We start from the raw sequence: 15844 nt of genomic DNA on the forward strand, positions 1-15844 counted from the left end.
TTCGAAACGTCCTCTACTCCAGCACCAACTGGCAAAACCTTCTAATTGTCTAGACGCCTTTCTGCTTGGTTTTGGAAGGGGAGGCACCCAAGTGGGTGTGTGAGACACCTCCAGATGTAAGCCGGGACACAGTGACACCGAGAGAGCGCTCTTCTACTTGGAGAGGAAGTTAATCCCATCGAACTCCAGTCAGGAAAACGTAGGCTTGGCATCCGCGGCCGCTCGCTTCCAGGATCTCCCGCGGGCCTTCGCGGCTAAAGAACCAGGCGGCGAGGGCTGAGAACCCCGCGCTCTAAGTTTGGGGAAGGAAGTGAGGAAAAAAAATAGAGCTGCTCCTTTAAGAACTTCCTTTCCCTTTTACTCTATGTTTACATAACACAGGGGCTGAGCCTCCGCCGGGCCGAGGGGGGCGGGCGGCCCCACGCGCAGGGGGAGGGGGCGCCCCGCGGGCCGGGGGCGGGCGGCTCGCTCCACGTGGGGCGGGGCGGCTCCCACCTGCCCGCGCGCCGGCCCCCACCTCCCCCGCGCGGCCCCCGCCTCTCTTGCGCCCGCTCCCTCCTCCCTCTCTCCCTCCCGCTCCCTCCTCCCTCTCTCCCTCCCGCGGGGCTTCGGCGGCGGCGCTCAGCGCAGGCAGGTCCCCCTACTGCCCGGTCCCATTTGTTGCCGGCTCTGACTCGGGGCGGCCGCGGCGCGCGGAGCTCCGGGGAGTCAGGCGGAACAGCCGCGCAGCCACGACGGAGCAGCAGCGGGACTGGCCGCCCCGCGCCCCCTTCGCCGCCGTGCCCTTCCCCGGCGCGCTCACCCCGTTCTCGGGATGGGATTGTAGCGGCGGCGCGGACTCAGCGGGGATCGCGGCGGAGGCGGCGGCGGCGTCGGCTGCCGAGCGGGGCTCCATGTTTTCCCCTGGCCAGGAGGAGCACTGCGCCCCCAATAAGGAGCCAGTGAAATACGGGGAGCTGGTGGTGCTCGGGTGAGTCCTGGGGTCCCTGGTCCCGGGCAGCGGCGCGGGCGGGGAGCGTCCGCATCCTCGAGTGGGGCAGGCGGGGTGGCTCGGCGCTCTCTGGGGACTGCCGGGGCGCTCGGGGCGGCAGGAGAGGCTCGCAGGGCCGGGACGCCCCCCATGGGCGCGCGCTCCAGGCGCTGCGGCGGGCGCCGGGCTGCGCTGTCCCCGCGGAGGAGGCGGCGGAGGAAGTGGCGGCCGGGACTCGGGCGACCCCGCGGGGGCAGCGCCGGGCACCGGGTCCGTGGCCGTATCGTGAGGGCGGGGGCAGGGGCTCCACTTCCCGCGCGCCGCGTCCGGCCGGGGAGGGCGGGCAGGAACTCGGGGTGAGGCGCCGCCGTCGCGGGCACTTCGCGGGGTCGCTTCCCGAAGCTGAGAGGCCGGCCGGCCCGGAGTCCCGTCTTCCCACCTCCCGGGCGGACCGTGGTTCCCGCGCCCCCGAACTCCGAGCGCGGCGCCGTGAGCTCGGGCCGCCGCGGGCTGTGGGATCCCCGGCTGCGCTTTGGAAATTGTTCCGATGACCGCCGCGGGCCGCCGCAGCCCGAGGGCAGTGAACGGTGTGTGACCCGGGCCGGCGGGTCCTCCGCTTCTCCTTGGAATGCCCTGGTGGGGAGGGGCAGGATGCGGCTGCTCGGGGCCTGGCACCGGGGCGCGGGCCGCATCCCCCTGGTCCCCGCCTCGCCAGTGTCCTCCCGGCGGCGGGGAGCTCGCCAGCCTCGCCCGCCTCGGCTCCCTCTCTGCTGGTGAAAGCCGCATTTTGTAGATAGTAATTATGTACAATCGTTAAACGGCAGCAATTAGAGACTTCATCTACTTCCTGAGTTTCCTTGTGACATTTCTATTGTTTACCCTTAATAAGCCGGGAGAGAGGCTTCGCGGGATTATAGCTGGATATAGTGGGCAGTGAAAGGGGAGGGGGAGGGGGGAAGTGCAGGAAACTGGGGAGAAGGAACAACTTGGGTTTAGTGTTGAAGAAAGGATTATTTTTTCCTTTGGCCAAATGTGTCGCTCCTGGGAACCCGCGCTTTTGTCCTTCTGCGTTGAAAGACCTGTATTCAGAACATCCTTGGCGCTGATAGGTAGGCTTAGCACACATATGAGGAGTCATGGCTGTGGGAAGACTCAGGGAACTTTGCAAAACGTGTTTTGATACTTGAGTACCTTGAAGTAAGTGCTGACTTAAAAATAATTTAAGAGGAGTTTTTTAAGGGAAGCTTCCAGACACCGCACAACTCAAAGCTTCCCAGTCTTCCTGACTTTGTTGCTAGTGCATTAAGTGGGGGTAGTATTGGAAATCTCATTACCTATTTTGAAGCTGTTTGCAGGTAAGTGTTTTTCTCACCTGCATCTTAATTGCACTTCAAAGACAAATATCAGGGTTCACAGGAAGGCGGGAGGAATGACAGGAGAAAAACCACAGTATAGTCTGTCTTATGTAACTTCAGCCCAACCTAATTTTGTGGAGTTTGGTTTTGTGTGGCTGGCTTCAAAGTATGTTTAACACTGGGAATTTGACGCGGAAGATTAACGTATGCCAGGACATTATTTTCATTATTTCCTTTTGAGGAAATAATTGTTGAGATGTTTCAGAAAAGCAGCGAGTGGGCCTGGAGAGGTTTTGTGTTCATAGCTGGCAGTGCAGGGCATTCCGAAGCCACGGAAAGGATTGAAACCCTGGATTGTCCTAGTATCATACATGGTCTTACTGCACAGGAGCCTGTGGATATAACGTTGCACTTGCACACGCTCTGCCCTTTGCTAATGCTTTTCCAGGAGACCAAGGTATGACATAGTTGGCCCTTAGTGGGCGAGACACTCAATCGTCATTTGTGTACCTACTCTGTGCTTGTGCTGTTTAGGCATTGCTGATGCAGTGAGAACAGGGAACTTTCATTTTAGTGTGGAGTGACAGGCATAAACAGAAAGAAACATTCAAATAGGTGAGTAATAAGTGACCATTTCAGGTGTAACCAAGTTCTAAAGAGGAGCTGATAAACTTGGAGAGTGACTGCTTAGGTGGGTATTGCTTTCTTCGACTGGAAGATCAGGGAAGTTCTCTCTCAGGAGGTGAAATGTGAATAGAGGATGCTAGTCTGGTTTTTGAATACTTGAATTGTGGTATTTTTCTTTTTTTGAGAGTAGGTTTCTGACTGTTTACCAATGTTGAACACATTGAAGAGTGCAGGTGAAAGAGTGACTAGGTAGGTAGATTTTTAAAGAGAACCTTATTGATATTCCACCCTTAGGGTTTCAGACAGTGTACTTCATCTTAAAACAACAATAACATTCACACAGAATTACTATCTTTATGATATTATCTTTATGTCCTCTGGGACATAAATATTGGAAAACAAAATTTCAAGTAGATTTTCTGAATAATGAGATGATTCCTGAGATCTAAAAATGGCTAATATTTGATATTGATAGAAGCTTTGCTTGTCAAATTCAGTGCTGTTTTGTTTTTTAATGGTTATGTGACTGTCCTTTTTGCTCACTTTTGAATGTCCTAGTAGAACATTACTAGGAAATCCTGGAGAGCGGAATGAAGAGCTGATAGATGTCTATATCCATATACAAATACTTCTGTATCTTTTCATGTGTTACACAGTATTATTAAGAGGTTCCACATAGCTAGGATTTTAGTGAGCTCATCACTTTCTGGGCAGATTAGTGGAATTTAATTATTTCATGATTCCAGCCAGTTATTGTATCATAGCCGCGACTCTGTTGTGTCCACTGCTTAACTGAAGGTAGAGAAAAATGAGTGATCTAACTAGCAGGGCTTTTTGCTATAGTTTTAAACTTACTAATGTTTTAAGGTTAGGGAAGTGGATCAGGATTTGAGAGGCAGTTTGATATAGTGGGAAGAACATGCATTTACAGGTGGGTGACCTGGATAAGCCCTGCTCTCTTGCTGACTGGCTCTGTGACTTTGGTTTAGTTCCTCCTCTTCCTCTCTGTTTCTTTATCCATTTGCAAGATATGATTGGATTAGGTCGCCTTCAAGAGCCCTTCCTGGTCTGTGCTCAGTAATTCTGTTCATTGGCGCAAATGTGGAAAATATTTAGTTACATATTCTAAGTTCCCTGACAGTTGTTTTAATAGCTGAAAAGACCAATGCGGTGGTTGTTTTTTATGAAGGAGATGTGCTTAAAAACAGAACGTTTAAAAAAGTTGTAATGATATACATCTATTTGACTCACTGATGTTAGATTACCCATGAGAGCATTTAAATTGGGTAAAACTTTATGTTCCAAGTTTAAGAAAGGCAGTGATGTTTTGAAGTTTAGGTAAATAGACGGAAATAACCAGCATAAAGATGAGATGATCTCATGATAAAAATTTAGGACTGGACAGCATTAGGAGAAATACCTAATGTAGATGATGGGTTGATGGGTGCAGCAAACCACCATGGCACATATATACCTATGTAACAAACCACATTCTGCACATGTATCCCAGACTTAAAGTATAATAAAAAAAAATTAGGACTGGAAGGAAGCCTCATGGTCATGGCATATGTTTAGCCCTTGTATTTTATTCATGAGGAAACTGAGGCTCCCAGAACGAGAGAGGTTCAAGTTCATAGTTGGTTTGGGCTGAACTGGGTGGCTGTAGTACCCCACTCTACCCTTTCCCCGCTTTAAGACAGATTCCAGCAGCGCTGCCAGTTCCTCAAAGCATCCTTTCTGGATTCAATTTGAAGCATGTGGCTCTCTTGCTAATGGCCCATCGTGGTTTTTGGAAAAATATTGCTTACTCTCTTAGTTCTTCTCACCTCACAGTTGAATGGATAATGCATTTTGCAAGCCTTTTTTTTTTCTTTTCTTTTGTTGCTTCACAAAATGTATTTTTATTGGCTCTCTCAACCAAGGGTTCTTAACCTAGGGTCCACAGATGGAGTTTGCTAAGTTCTTGAACTTAGATGGGGGAAAAATATGTCTTTATTTTCATGATATTCAAACTGCAGTTTAGCATTTTCATTCACTTATGAGTGTAGGCAACAAAAAGATTTGCTGCTAGATTTTGTTATTTAATGCATTATTACAGAAGTGCACTTATGTATTACAATTTAAGACTTTTGAGAATGAAGCATAACTGATACCAATCGTAATCCTTTGTATTTTAGTTTATATGTTTAAAAACATAGTCTGAGAAGGGCTCAGTACATGTCATCAAACTGCCAAAGGGATTCTTGGCACAAAAAGAGGGTAAGAACCTCTACAAATGAAAATATATAAATATGACTGAAAAATGAAGTATTTTGGTAGAAATTGATTAAGCTCTACAGAAGGAGGTAGATACCTGCCTCATTTCCTTTGGATGATGCAGTGTTCTGTCAGATAAGACAAAGAGGATTATAGTAGCTTGTAGAGTTTATGGTCTTTTTTTTTTTTTTTTTTTTTTTTAAAAAGCAGATCCCAATTTCTATATGCTTTTTGTTGTTGCTGTAACCTCAACACTTTGCCTTGACTACTCCACCCTTTGGTGGCAATGAGAAACCTTCAAATATACCCTAACACTTTCCCTTTTCTTATCCTCCACTCTAATTTGGGCCCAAAGACATCAAACTTATTATCTTTTATAGACTAAAAGGTCTTTGAACTTAAAAAAAATTCATAAAACAAAATCTTTGCTGTCACTCAGCATGTGGGGTGATCTGAAGAGCTCAGACCTGTTTGTGTGGATGGAGTGTCTAATTCTGTAGGCTATTAAGGGTTATGGTGTTACTGGCTTTGAGTTGCTATATTTTCCTTTACTAACTTTAGCCTTGTTTGGAATATGTGGCTGTCTGTGTTGCTGTGTGGTTTCTGGTCTGGCATTCTCAGATTTATTTGTTTCTCTCTTTAACACACCAAGACTGAAACCTTCATTAGGGCTTTTCATTTCTGGTTGTGTTTCATCCTGCGATCAATATTTGGGGATGCTGTATATAAAGGAAAGTAAAACAGGCTTGCTTCAGGTTCAGTAATTTTACCAAATATTTTATCGAAAAGATAAAATATTTATGCACAAAGGACCAAAACAAACAAAATAGCTGTTGCTATATTTGAGGGAGATGAGTATTGTCACATTGGAGCACTGGTTTTATTTCTGCTGTGCAGGGCTTGCAGTGTGGCTTTCCTGAAAGTATGTATATGGGGTTGTAGGTTGGCTTTTGAATGGAGACAACAGCAACTTGGTAGACCTCATTGGTATGGGAGAAAAATAACTGAAAAGTAATTTATAATGTCTTTTGATTTAATTAAACGTTTCTCCTGGGGTGTGCAGAAATCTGTTTTATAAAAAGAAAAGTAAAGGTTAGAATAATTCATTTATTAGTTCTTACTGAGCTTATTGTCACTTTATCTTCTGGAAAATAAAATAACAAGAGCAGAAAGTGCTTCGTATTTCTTAGCTTTGTCTAAATCAGCTGTTCTCAGCCACTGTCTCAACTACCTCATATGTGATGATCAGTCTTGAGGGTATGTGGCCAGTAATTTATGACAAGTAATAAAATGTGGATCTTTCAAATGATTCGGAGATGTCCTGTTAATAATGCCATTTTTCACCCTCTTGCATTCTGATGTGTTTTCTCAAGTGGGAGAAAAGGGGGTGGAGTTATATCAGGCAATCCAGGAATGTATTCATTCAGCAAATATTTATTGGCTGTCGACTCTTCCAGGCATGAGGAATATAGCTAGGACAAGGCAGACACATTCGTTTTCCTGGTGAACAGCTCTCTTATTTTTGTCCCAGCCTCTTTGTGGATAACCATTACTGATACATGGTTCATTGATGTATTCCCCAAATATTTGAGCATCTGCCACTTGTCAGATGCTGTGGATTGCACTAAGGGATGCGCAGGTGAACAAGACAGTCATGGTCCCTGCTGCTGCAGAGCTGACAGCCTATCTGGGAGACCAGAAGGCTGGGATGGTGGATGTGTTAGCGAGTCCCCTAGCCGTGTGCCAGGATGAGATGGGGATGACCAGGTTGGGGATAAGAGGGAAAGAGTGCTTTCTGAAGTAGATTTGGAGTGTTCTGCAACCTGGAGATGAGCACATGCGGCTACTTTGAGGAACAGACTAAACTGTGGTTTTTCTCCTGTCATTCTTCCCTTTATGGCTAGAAAAGAATGATTGAATGAAATAATGTGAGGGATGATGATGGTGGGGAGATCGTGAAGGGCTTGTAAGATATTGGAAGGGATTTGGACTTTACCCTGAGGGCACAGGACACTGTCGCAGAGTTTTCCAGTATGAGATGGGAGTGAAGAAAGCCCTCTGCTCTTTGCAGAATGGAATTGGAAGGCACAGTGGAGTTGGAAGGCACAGTGGAGTTGGAAGGAGAAACTGAGGCTGCAGCCCAACAAAGCAAAGAGAGAATGGAGTGTGAGCTAGAGGGCAGCCGTCTTGCTTCTAGTTTGTGGTTTGGGTGCCTCCTGAGACCTAGTTTTGTGTGATTGACCATTCATTCCATGACTCAATATATTGACTGAGGACCAGTACTGCTCCCAGCCCTGGGCTACACCAGCGAACAAGACAGACAGCTTCCCTTCCTGCCCGCTTGGAGCTTACCTTTTACTGGGAGAGGTGAGCAAGGAAATGAGTAGATAAAAAAGGGAACTTCAGAGACTGCTGGTAGGAAACTAAAGCAGGATAAGGAGGAAGAGAGTGATTGGGTGGGCAGGGGTGGGTGAATTGGCAGGGTAAAATGCTAGAGATAAGGTAGCAGGGGATCCTTTCGGGCAGAATAATCAGGAAAAGCTTTTCTGAGAAAATTATCCTGTGTCCTTTGAGAGTCCCCACTTCTTTCAGTTATTTACTTTTTTTTCTGTTTAAGCCACCTTGAGTGGGTTCTGCTCTTACAATCAGAAGATTCCAAGCATTCCGTTGTTAAGAGGCAAAGTATATAAGCAATTTACTGAAGGGAAAATAGAAGTGTAAACAAATAAAAGGGCAGATAGTTAAGCATCCCTGGGCAAAAACGTGGTTCTGCCCTCTGTGCTGCTTGCCATGTGCCCAGAGTGGCCATTGCATTCCACTAGAGCGTATTGCTCCTTGAGGGTAGGAACCCTGGCTTCCACCCCACTTGGAGTGCTGGGCTTACCTTTCTGGTGCATGTTAGGTACTCGCTGAGCCTCTTGGAGAAATGGATTTCTGTGACACACCCTAGTTTACCACCCCACATGGAGATGTGGCCAGGGCTCAGTGAATGTTTCTGGACTTGGAAGAACAAGCACAACTGCAGTTTTGTAAACAATCCTGCCAACCTTTAGGGCCCAAGTCGCAGTTTCCCTGAGAAACTAAACATGTGCTTTACTGACATCAGATATTCTAGTTTCAACTTTTGTTTGTTTTTCTTTTTGTCAGTCACCTAGCAGTCATGTTGTCACCTGCAGAAAGTCCTGCCTTGAAGGGAAGCCGGCCATCTGTTCTGATTCCACCAGCTGCTCAGAGCTGCATTGCAGTGCGCCACAGTGGCGTTGAAAGGCTGTGGTCATTAATGCCTGTTAATGATGGCTGGAAATACTGTGGCATACAAGCCTCTTGGATGACAGACCTAATAAATATGCATCAGGGGGCATTTTCAGCAGCAGGTTTAAGGCTATTGAGAGTCATTCTTGATTGAGGTTTTCTTTCTAGCCATCCACATAATGCTTCTCACTCTCAAAACACTTAACTCTGCTTATCCCTGCTTTTCTGCTCATGCAGAATGTGTTTTTAGGATGAGAAATCATTATTTCAAGCTTTGTACTTCCATTCTTATTAGTACTGGTTTAACAGAATTTAACCAGAGCGAGCAGTTGTGTGTTTGGCTTCTAGGCTATTGGTATAAAACGGCTGATCATGATTACCAAGTACTTCGGAGGACCTCGGTGGCCCCCTTCCTTTCCCATTTTGTGCTTCCTGCTCCATGATTATAGAACACTAATTATAATCAGAACTGGTGATGGGTGAGCAATTAGGCTTTTCTGGACTGATGATTGATTGATTGATTGATTGATTGATTGTGTTGGGGAAAGGCCCTTCCTGCGGAAGGATTGTAAACACAAAGGAGTGTGCTTTCAAACCAGATCTCAGAAGATTGTGGGGACTAGATCCTTGATGGAGTACATGAGATTACTTTATGGTTTGGGTACTTCCATCACATGCTCTGGATATAACTCAAAATGCAACCTGACAAGACTGATATGAAATAAATTCATTCAGTTTTTGTTGAGTTGTTTTTTGCCTCCTCGGGTTATTGATCATTCTAGTGAGCACAATTTCAGCCTTTTGGATGAGTTATTCCAAACATTAAGTACGTACGGTTTGAAAATCTTAGCTAACAAAAGCATTTTTAGAGTGACTTTATAATTTATAAGTCATCTCCCAGTCTTTTTGCATTTGTTAATCTCCAGTATTATCTCCTGAAATTTGTTGAGAGCACGGCAGTTGAAGAATAGCCTAGCTTACTGAGAACTATGCTTCTGGTAGACTGGAACATAAGCAGGTTTCACCCAGGAGAGCTAATGCATGACACAGATTTTCAAGCTTTTGAAGGTCACCTGACATGAAATAACAGAACTAAGAGATTAGAGTAGGTGAGGTAATCTATAGAAGCATCCTGCAGGTACAGGTTGGCGGAAGGACCAGAAGAATGTTAACGCTGCATTCGGGTGGTTAGAAGACAGGATGAAGAGCTCATTTATATTGGTTGTACCTGTCTGTGACTGTTGACAATAAGAAGGTAGTGCAGTTCCTGAAGTACTTTATGTCTCCTCCACACCATGGAGAACAGTTCCGTGTTGGTGAGAAGCAAGCCAAGGCAGAAGATTGCTCTTGGCTGATGCAGTTTAGACAGCAGCCACTGCTGCCAGCCACCTGCATAGCACTCAGGGTGGGGAGAGCTGCAGGCCTAGCATCCACTGGTTACTGCCTCCAGATTGAACACTTGGCCATAGAAAGAAAATGAAAACATTCTTCTAGTAGCTAAAGTGAATGTAACTTCTGAAATTTCCCCAAATTCTGTTTGGGGAATTTTAGCATTTTTCATTTCTAATGAGAGGGAATGAAAAATGTAAAATAAAAACTTTTGCATTCAAAATTGATCAACTGAGTGTAAAAGAAATTTAAATAATTGAACTTCCAAATGATGTTAAGTTTCTAGCTTTCATAATTTTGTCATTTTTAAAGCTTAAAATTATAATAAGAATTTTGAGATGCATGCGCATATGTATATATTTTATTGCATGTGTGTTCTGTGTGAGTATATTAAAAATGAGATTCATAGATCCTTCACATGGACCCCTGAACCTTAAGTTGAAGAAAAAAAATGGGATTCCCTCTACATACTAGGAATTAAGCACTATCTCAGCATACACACTAAACACTGATCACTCAGTTTATGTTAGGTGATGCTGTTGTTGTTGCTATTTTATGAGGCTAATTTCTCTTCAGAGGACTAGGGGTGCTACATAAGGAAATGTCCCCGCAGGGGTATACAGTCTAAGGGCAAGACAGATGACTTAGCAACAAATCATTAATTAGGATGTAGAGGGGTGGTGGGCGAGAGCTGTGGGCATATGATATGCCGAATTCCATTAGGTGGTTTATATTATCCTTTCCAGGAGTTCAAATTTGTTATCTGGGCAGTGAGGCTCCAGCTTAGTGACTTGTCCGAGGCTCACTCCCTAGTTAGTGGGAATCTGGTTAGAAGGTAGGTCCTTATGGCTCTCATGCTTGATTATTTCCACCAGGGTGACGGTGAGAGGCATGTGTATTGCTGGGAGATTGGGAAAGATTTCGTGGGGCAGGTGGCCTTTAGCAGAGCCTTGAGAGGTGACCTGGGTTTTTATAGAGCAGTAGTAATAAATGCATGGCGATTATGGAACCTTGAGGGGTTTGGCTGGAGGCTGAAGTACTTGGTGAGGGAGGTGAAGTTGGCAAGTCAGGTTGGGGTATTGTCGGGGTATTGAAATACTTGGGCTAGGGTTATAATAGGTAATCTCAGAGTGGTCCCTGCCTTCATGGAGCTTATAGTCCATCAAGAAGGAAGCCCTTTTAGCAAACCTGGCAAGGTGCTGCCAAGGAGTACAGGGTTTCATGTACAGCAGGGGACAAATTTGTGCTGGGGGGAGGGCAGATTTTTGTGGGGAGGGAAGGAATTCCATGTCAGCAGAAGTAGAAAGGGTTCGCAAGGGGAAAGCAGAGTGCCTGAAGGCACATCGAGAGGCTGAGGGACAGAGGCTGAGAGATATCCAGCGCCTTTGGAATTGAAGGGGTGAGAGGGCCTTTGTGATGAGAGAGACTTGAAAGGAAGGACCTGGGCCCAATAAAGTCTGTGGCCTCCGGGAGGGGGAAGCCCTGCTAATAAGGGCTTTATTCCAGACTCCAGGTAGCAGGCAGTGTCAGCCTTCTGAGTAGGTTAGTGAACTAATCCTTAAGACCCGGTCTTGCTTGAAATCTCCAAATAGGCTTGTTTTCCCTTTTGTAGTTAGTTTCCCTCCTACCTTTGTCTCACTTCCCCTGCCAAAGAACAGTTGCTCACAATGGGTGTAGCCCCCTTCTGTGCGATGGTGACAGTGAGATGGGGTGACATGATCCGTTTAGTCATTTGGGCACTCTGGTTTGATTTTGAAACTTGTGCTGGAACTAGTGAATGTTTTGGGGTTAAACTCCACTGGCCAAGCAGTTAGTGATCTAAGAACTCGTTCCTGTTAACCATTCAGACAACTGTCCTCTGGAGCCTTGCTTTCCCTGGAGGCCCAAGGGATGAGGTCCTGAGTGCTTTGTCCGCCAAGAAGGGAGGAGAAGGACCTATAGCCCTGTGCTCTTTCCTGCATCGGAGGAGGCAGAGTGTGCCGACCAACTGGGGGATCGCCCTCAGGAGGCAAAATGGGCTTTTTCCTCCAGGGTGTTGTGTCAAGCAGTGGTGGGCTTGTCCCTCTGCCTTGGGGTCTTGGCTGTCTCTTGCTGAGCTGTGGCAGCGATAGTGTGGAGCAGGTGGGACTGGCATTTTGCCCCCAGATGAGCCCCTCTGAGGCTCTGAGGGTGTAATTGATCCCATTGCTGGAGTAAAGAGCAGAGCAGATTTCTGGCCTTGCAGTGTTTGCTGCAGGTGGCGGCCTTGGATTGCTGAGGGGCTGCCCTGCTTGGCCTGGTCGTGTTCCCATCTTGACCTCTGCCATTTCTTCAGGTTGCTCCTTTTGAATTGAAGTGGAGGTCCCTGGCCAGAACCTGCAGTTAAAAATTATCCTTAAAGAGGAAGCATCGAGATCTGAGTCTTTTTTTCTTTTCCTGCGGAGATGAGGAAATTCTGGCTAGACTCTTGCTGCATAGTGGGTTGGTTCTTCCTGCTCCTTGGGGGAGGTGCCCAGAGGGGTGGCTCCTGAACCCTGATGGTATCTGTCCTTTATTGAGTGCTGATTCTTAGCTGGGTCCTTTGTAAAGTGCTGTTCCTTGTGTGGCCTCTTGAAGTGTTCACCAAGGGAGGTGGGTACCATCACTCACCATTTTATGCATGAAACTGAGTCATGATGCTTGAGAAGCCTGTGTGGGGCCACGTGTGACAGAGTGCTAATTCGAACCTAGGCCTTTCGGACTCCAGGTTGTTCAGTCCTGCCTTTAAGTATGTGTTCCAAAGCAGTTTTGTATGTTTTTATTTTGTTTTTTAACCAAATCCTTGCCATACTGGGTATTCTCATTAAACATAGTGTAAAACTTCACTCATTCAAAGAAGTTACCAGTAAGGTGAATTTTTTTTTCTTGGGTTTACAACTTTTATTAACTTTTTTGAGAAGCTGCCCACATACGTGCTTTGCCCATGTAAGTATTGTGCTCCTAGTATGTTTTCAGAAAATTAAATATATGTTTTTGAGGAAATAAAAATGAATCCTCATATCTGCCCTATTTGCCTGAATATATTATAATGTATATAATTATATTTCATATTGAATTGATGCATCAATGTGAATTGGATATTGGTTAAAGGCAGGAAAAACTGCCTTTATAATCCATAATAGTAAGTTCATTTCTCTAGTTTTCAAGATGATCCATTTTCTTTCTCCTTCCTGAAAAGCTGTCTAACCTTATTAGCTATGGCATATACCCTTGAAATCTTTCTTCTTGCTTTTGTTGCTGTTGTTGGTAATTTAGGCTAGAATTCGTATTTTGTTTATAGTTTGGAAAAGGGGCTTCAAGTACTTTCCCTCTCTAATAAAGATCTGTCTTTGCCTGCGACTAACGTCACTGTTATGTTGATTTTTCCTTACTTGTCTTTTGATCTTCCTGTTAGTATTGATTAAGGGAAAAGACCATATAGCTCCTATCTCCTCACTAACAGTACTTGGTATAACTTGTTCCAGCAGTGGCACTTGGTTTAGTTAATCCAAAAAGCAGAGTCCAGCAGCAGTCCAGGAAAAGTGCCTTTTATTTGCTTATTGTGTTAGCTTAGACCAGATGCCAGCTCTAAGGCTTTGATGAAACTCAGTTGATTTAGACCCTTCTGAGAGCTGGCATAGCTTTACACTGTATAGGTTGAACCTTCCTGTGAGAGCAGTTAAGCCTTTTTGGTTACATAGGTGGTGAGGTACATATGACCCAGAGTTTCTGAAAAACATTCTGAGCAGGCAGGCATCTTGAGAGATCAGTTAGTAAAATACCAAAGGACAAATACAGCATCTTCATAAGCAGTATTAGATGTTATATGGGAAAAACTAGAGACTTGGAAGCACTGCAGGGAAGTAATTCAATCAGCAGGTTCTGCTAATGTAATAAGCGACACAAGGGTGAAACCTGAGTAGTTTACACGTACCAGAATGCCCTTCAGTTGAATTATTGTCTTATCATAGTTGCCTGCCTGTGCCCTACTGTTTTGAATATTAAAAGGTAGCACAGCTCACTTTTTCCCCAGATGAAAAAGGCCCAAATCTTCAACACCTTAGTAATTTGTTTCCTCTTTTTCCCACTCCTTACCCCCTTTAGTCAAAGCTCATGTTTTGGGTTTATTACTTGGAAATCTTGTCTGGGATAACAAAGCATACAGACTTGGTGTTGTATAAAAACCACTGCACTCCAGCCTGGCTGACACAGTGAAACCCTGTCTCAAAAAAATGAAGTAAAACTGCTCTTTAATTGTGCCGAGTTCGGGAGAGAGTTGCTTCTCTCTCTGCAGGTAGTGCGGAGGTCTGAGCAGAGGGATTTCCCGCTCACTGAATTTTCCTTTCTCCTGTGCAATTTACTAATTATAAATTAGTAAATTGAACTGCCAGTCTCTTGCCCAGTGTGAGAGGCTTATAAAGGGGCCCAGGCTCCTGCCACATGCCATGTGCTCCTTTATAGCAGCCCTGGAGGAGGCGATGCCATCCCATTGAACAAGTGAGGAAATGCTGATGTCCAGACACTCAGTGACTTGTGTGACTCTGCACAGTCAGTAAAGGATTTTGAAGTTCAGGAATTTGAATCCAGGTCTGAGATTCTAAAGCTCAAGTGTATTCCACTTCTCAAAGCCTATGTATACATCTTATGCTTGTATCAGGACTTTACAAGACTGGAGGCACTGCCCAAAGGCTGTATCATTGTCCGTAATAACTTCTGATAGAGATCAGGAGGATGTAACTTAATGTTTTACATTAAGGTCCGAAGTTGTAATGATGACAGTGGAAATGCTGGAGACTTCCCCGTGGGACTCCTGTCGTGGGGTGGACAGCTGTGTAGGCGGACAGCCCTGCTGGAGCCACCCCCGCCCCGCTGCTTGATGGCTTGGCCTGCTTGTGTTCCTGTTCTGTTCTTCCCTTCCAGGCCCACGGAAAGGGTCAGAGGGTGCCTGCCCCTGTTTTTCCTGTTACCTCCATTCAGATCAAATCCAGACAATAGAGCTCAGCTCCCTCAGGAGAAGGGCTTTCTGTAGCCCTTTCAGCTCAGTTTAAGTGACTGTTTCTCTGATCTAATTGGGTCTTTTTATCTACTTGAACACTCACCATGTTGGTTACCATAAATCATGCCCTCTTCAATTTTGCTTGTGAAATTAATTCACCCCAGTTTTCGCTAGGTTAAGCCAGTTTTAAGTTATCTCTCATTGATTCCTACAACTTTTAGATGTGAACACTAACCATTAACACAAATCATTTAGCTTTCTTCACTAAAAAATTTGTAAATGGGATTTTTTTCTTAAGGCAGGCCATTTATATTTAGGTAGTATTGTATTAATTTAAAAGACTGTATACTAAATGGTATGTTAATGAAAATTTTGCAAAAATACTCATTTTTCTTTAATCCATAATGCTAATGTTATTTTCATTTTTTTACATTCACTTCTAATTATTGTCCATATACATATGTATTTTCATACACCTCATTTTGAACATAGTATATGTGCTTCTTTTTAAAGCTTTAGCCAACTGACTTTCATTTTTAGAGAATTTGATTGATGCTAAAAATCATTTAAAATAAGCCAAACATATTTTTTCTTCATCAGAGTGAGGTATATGTTAATAGGTGAATACAAGTCTGCTTTTTTTGGGCGGGTTGAGGGGGCAGCATCAGGAATTGCCATGTGATTTCTAAAGTCTCTGTATGTTTTAACAGGATATATGGGAGGAGGAGAAACAGTGTTCTGTCCTCTGAGATCTTTGGAAGATCTCTGGAAGACCCAGAATGTATGCCCAGGGCATGGCTTCTGAAAATAAGTCTGTTAGGTACTTAGAGGAAAGGACACTACATTTTACACGTCCTGCCCAGGCAAGCTTGGGATCCAATTTTCTGCCCTTGGGGCCTTTCCCCCACCCCCATTACATGTTCATATGACTTTCTTCTTTTTCTTCATCTTTTGTGCTTTGGCACATGCAACTCCCTCTGCCTGCTACAACCTGCTAAACTG

General features: G+C 45.1%; 1 protein-coding gene across 2 annotated transcripts in view; it reads left to right on the plus strand.

The window, feature by feature from the left end:
* Positions 1 to 652: 652 nt before the first annotated feature.
* The window catches only part of PELI2 (pellino E3 ubiquitin protein ligase family member 2), a 190070-nt gene continuing 174878 nt past the window's right edge, over positions 653 to 15844 (plus strand). The window contains exon 1 of one of the 2 annotated variants that reach the window (XM_045396461.3): positions 653 to 970. In XM_045396461.3, the coding sequence (XP_045252396.1) occupies positions 894 to 970 (77 nt within the window). In that variant the 5' untranslated portion in view covers positions 653 to 893. Of the gene's footprint in view, positions 971 to 1323; positions 1558 to 15844 lie in introns of those variants that run through there. The other variant, XM_045396462.3, reaches the window with a different exon arrangement.

The sequence above is a fragment of the Macaca fascicularis genome, chromosome 7 (assembly GCF_037993035.2).
Source record: "Macaca fascicularis isolate 582-1 chromosome 7, T2T-MFA8v1.1".
NCBI lineage: Eukaryota > Metazoa > Chordata > Mammalia > Primates > Cercopithecidae > Macaca > Macaca fascicularis.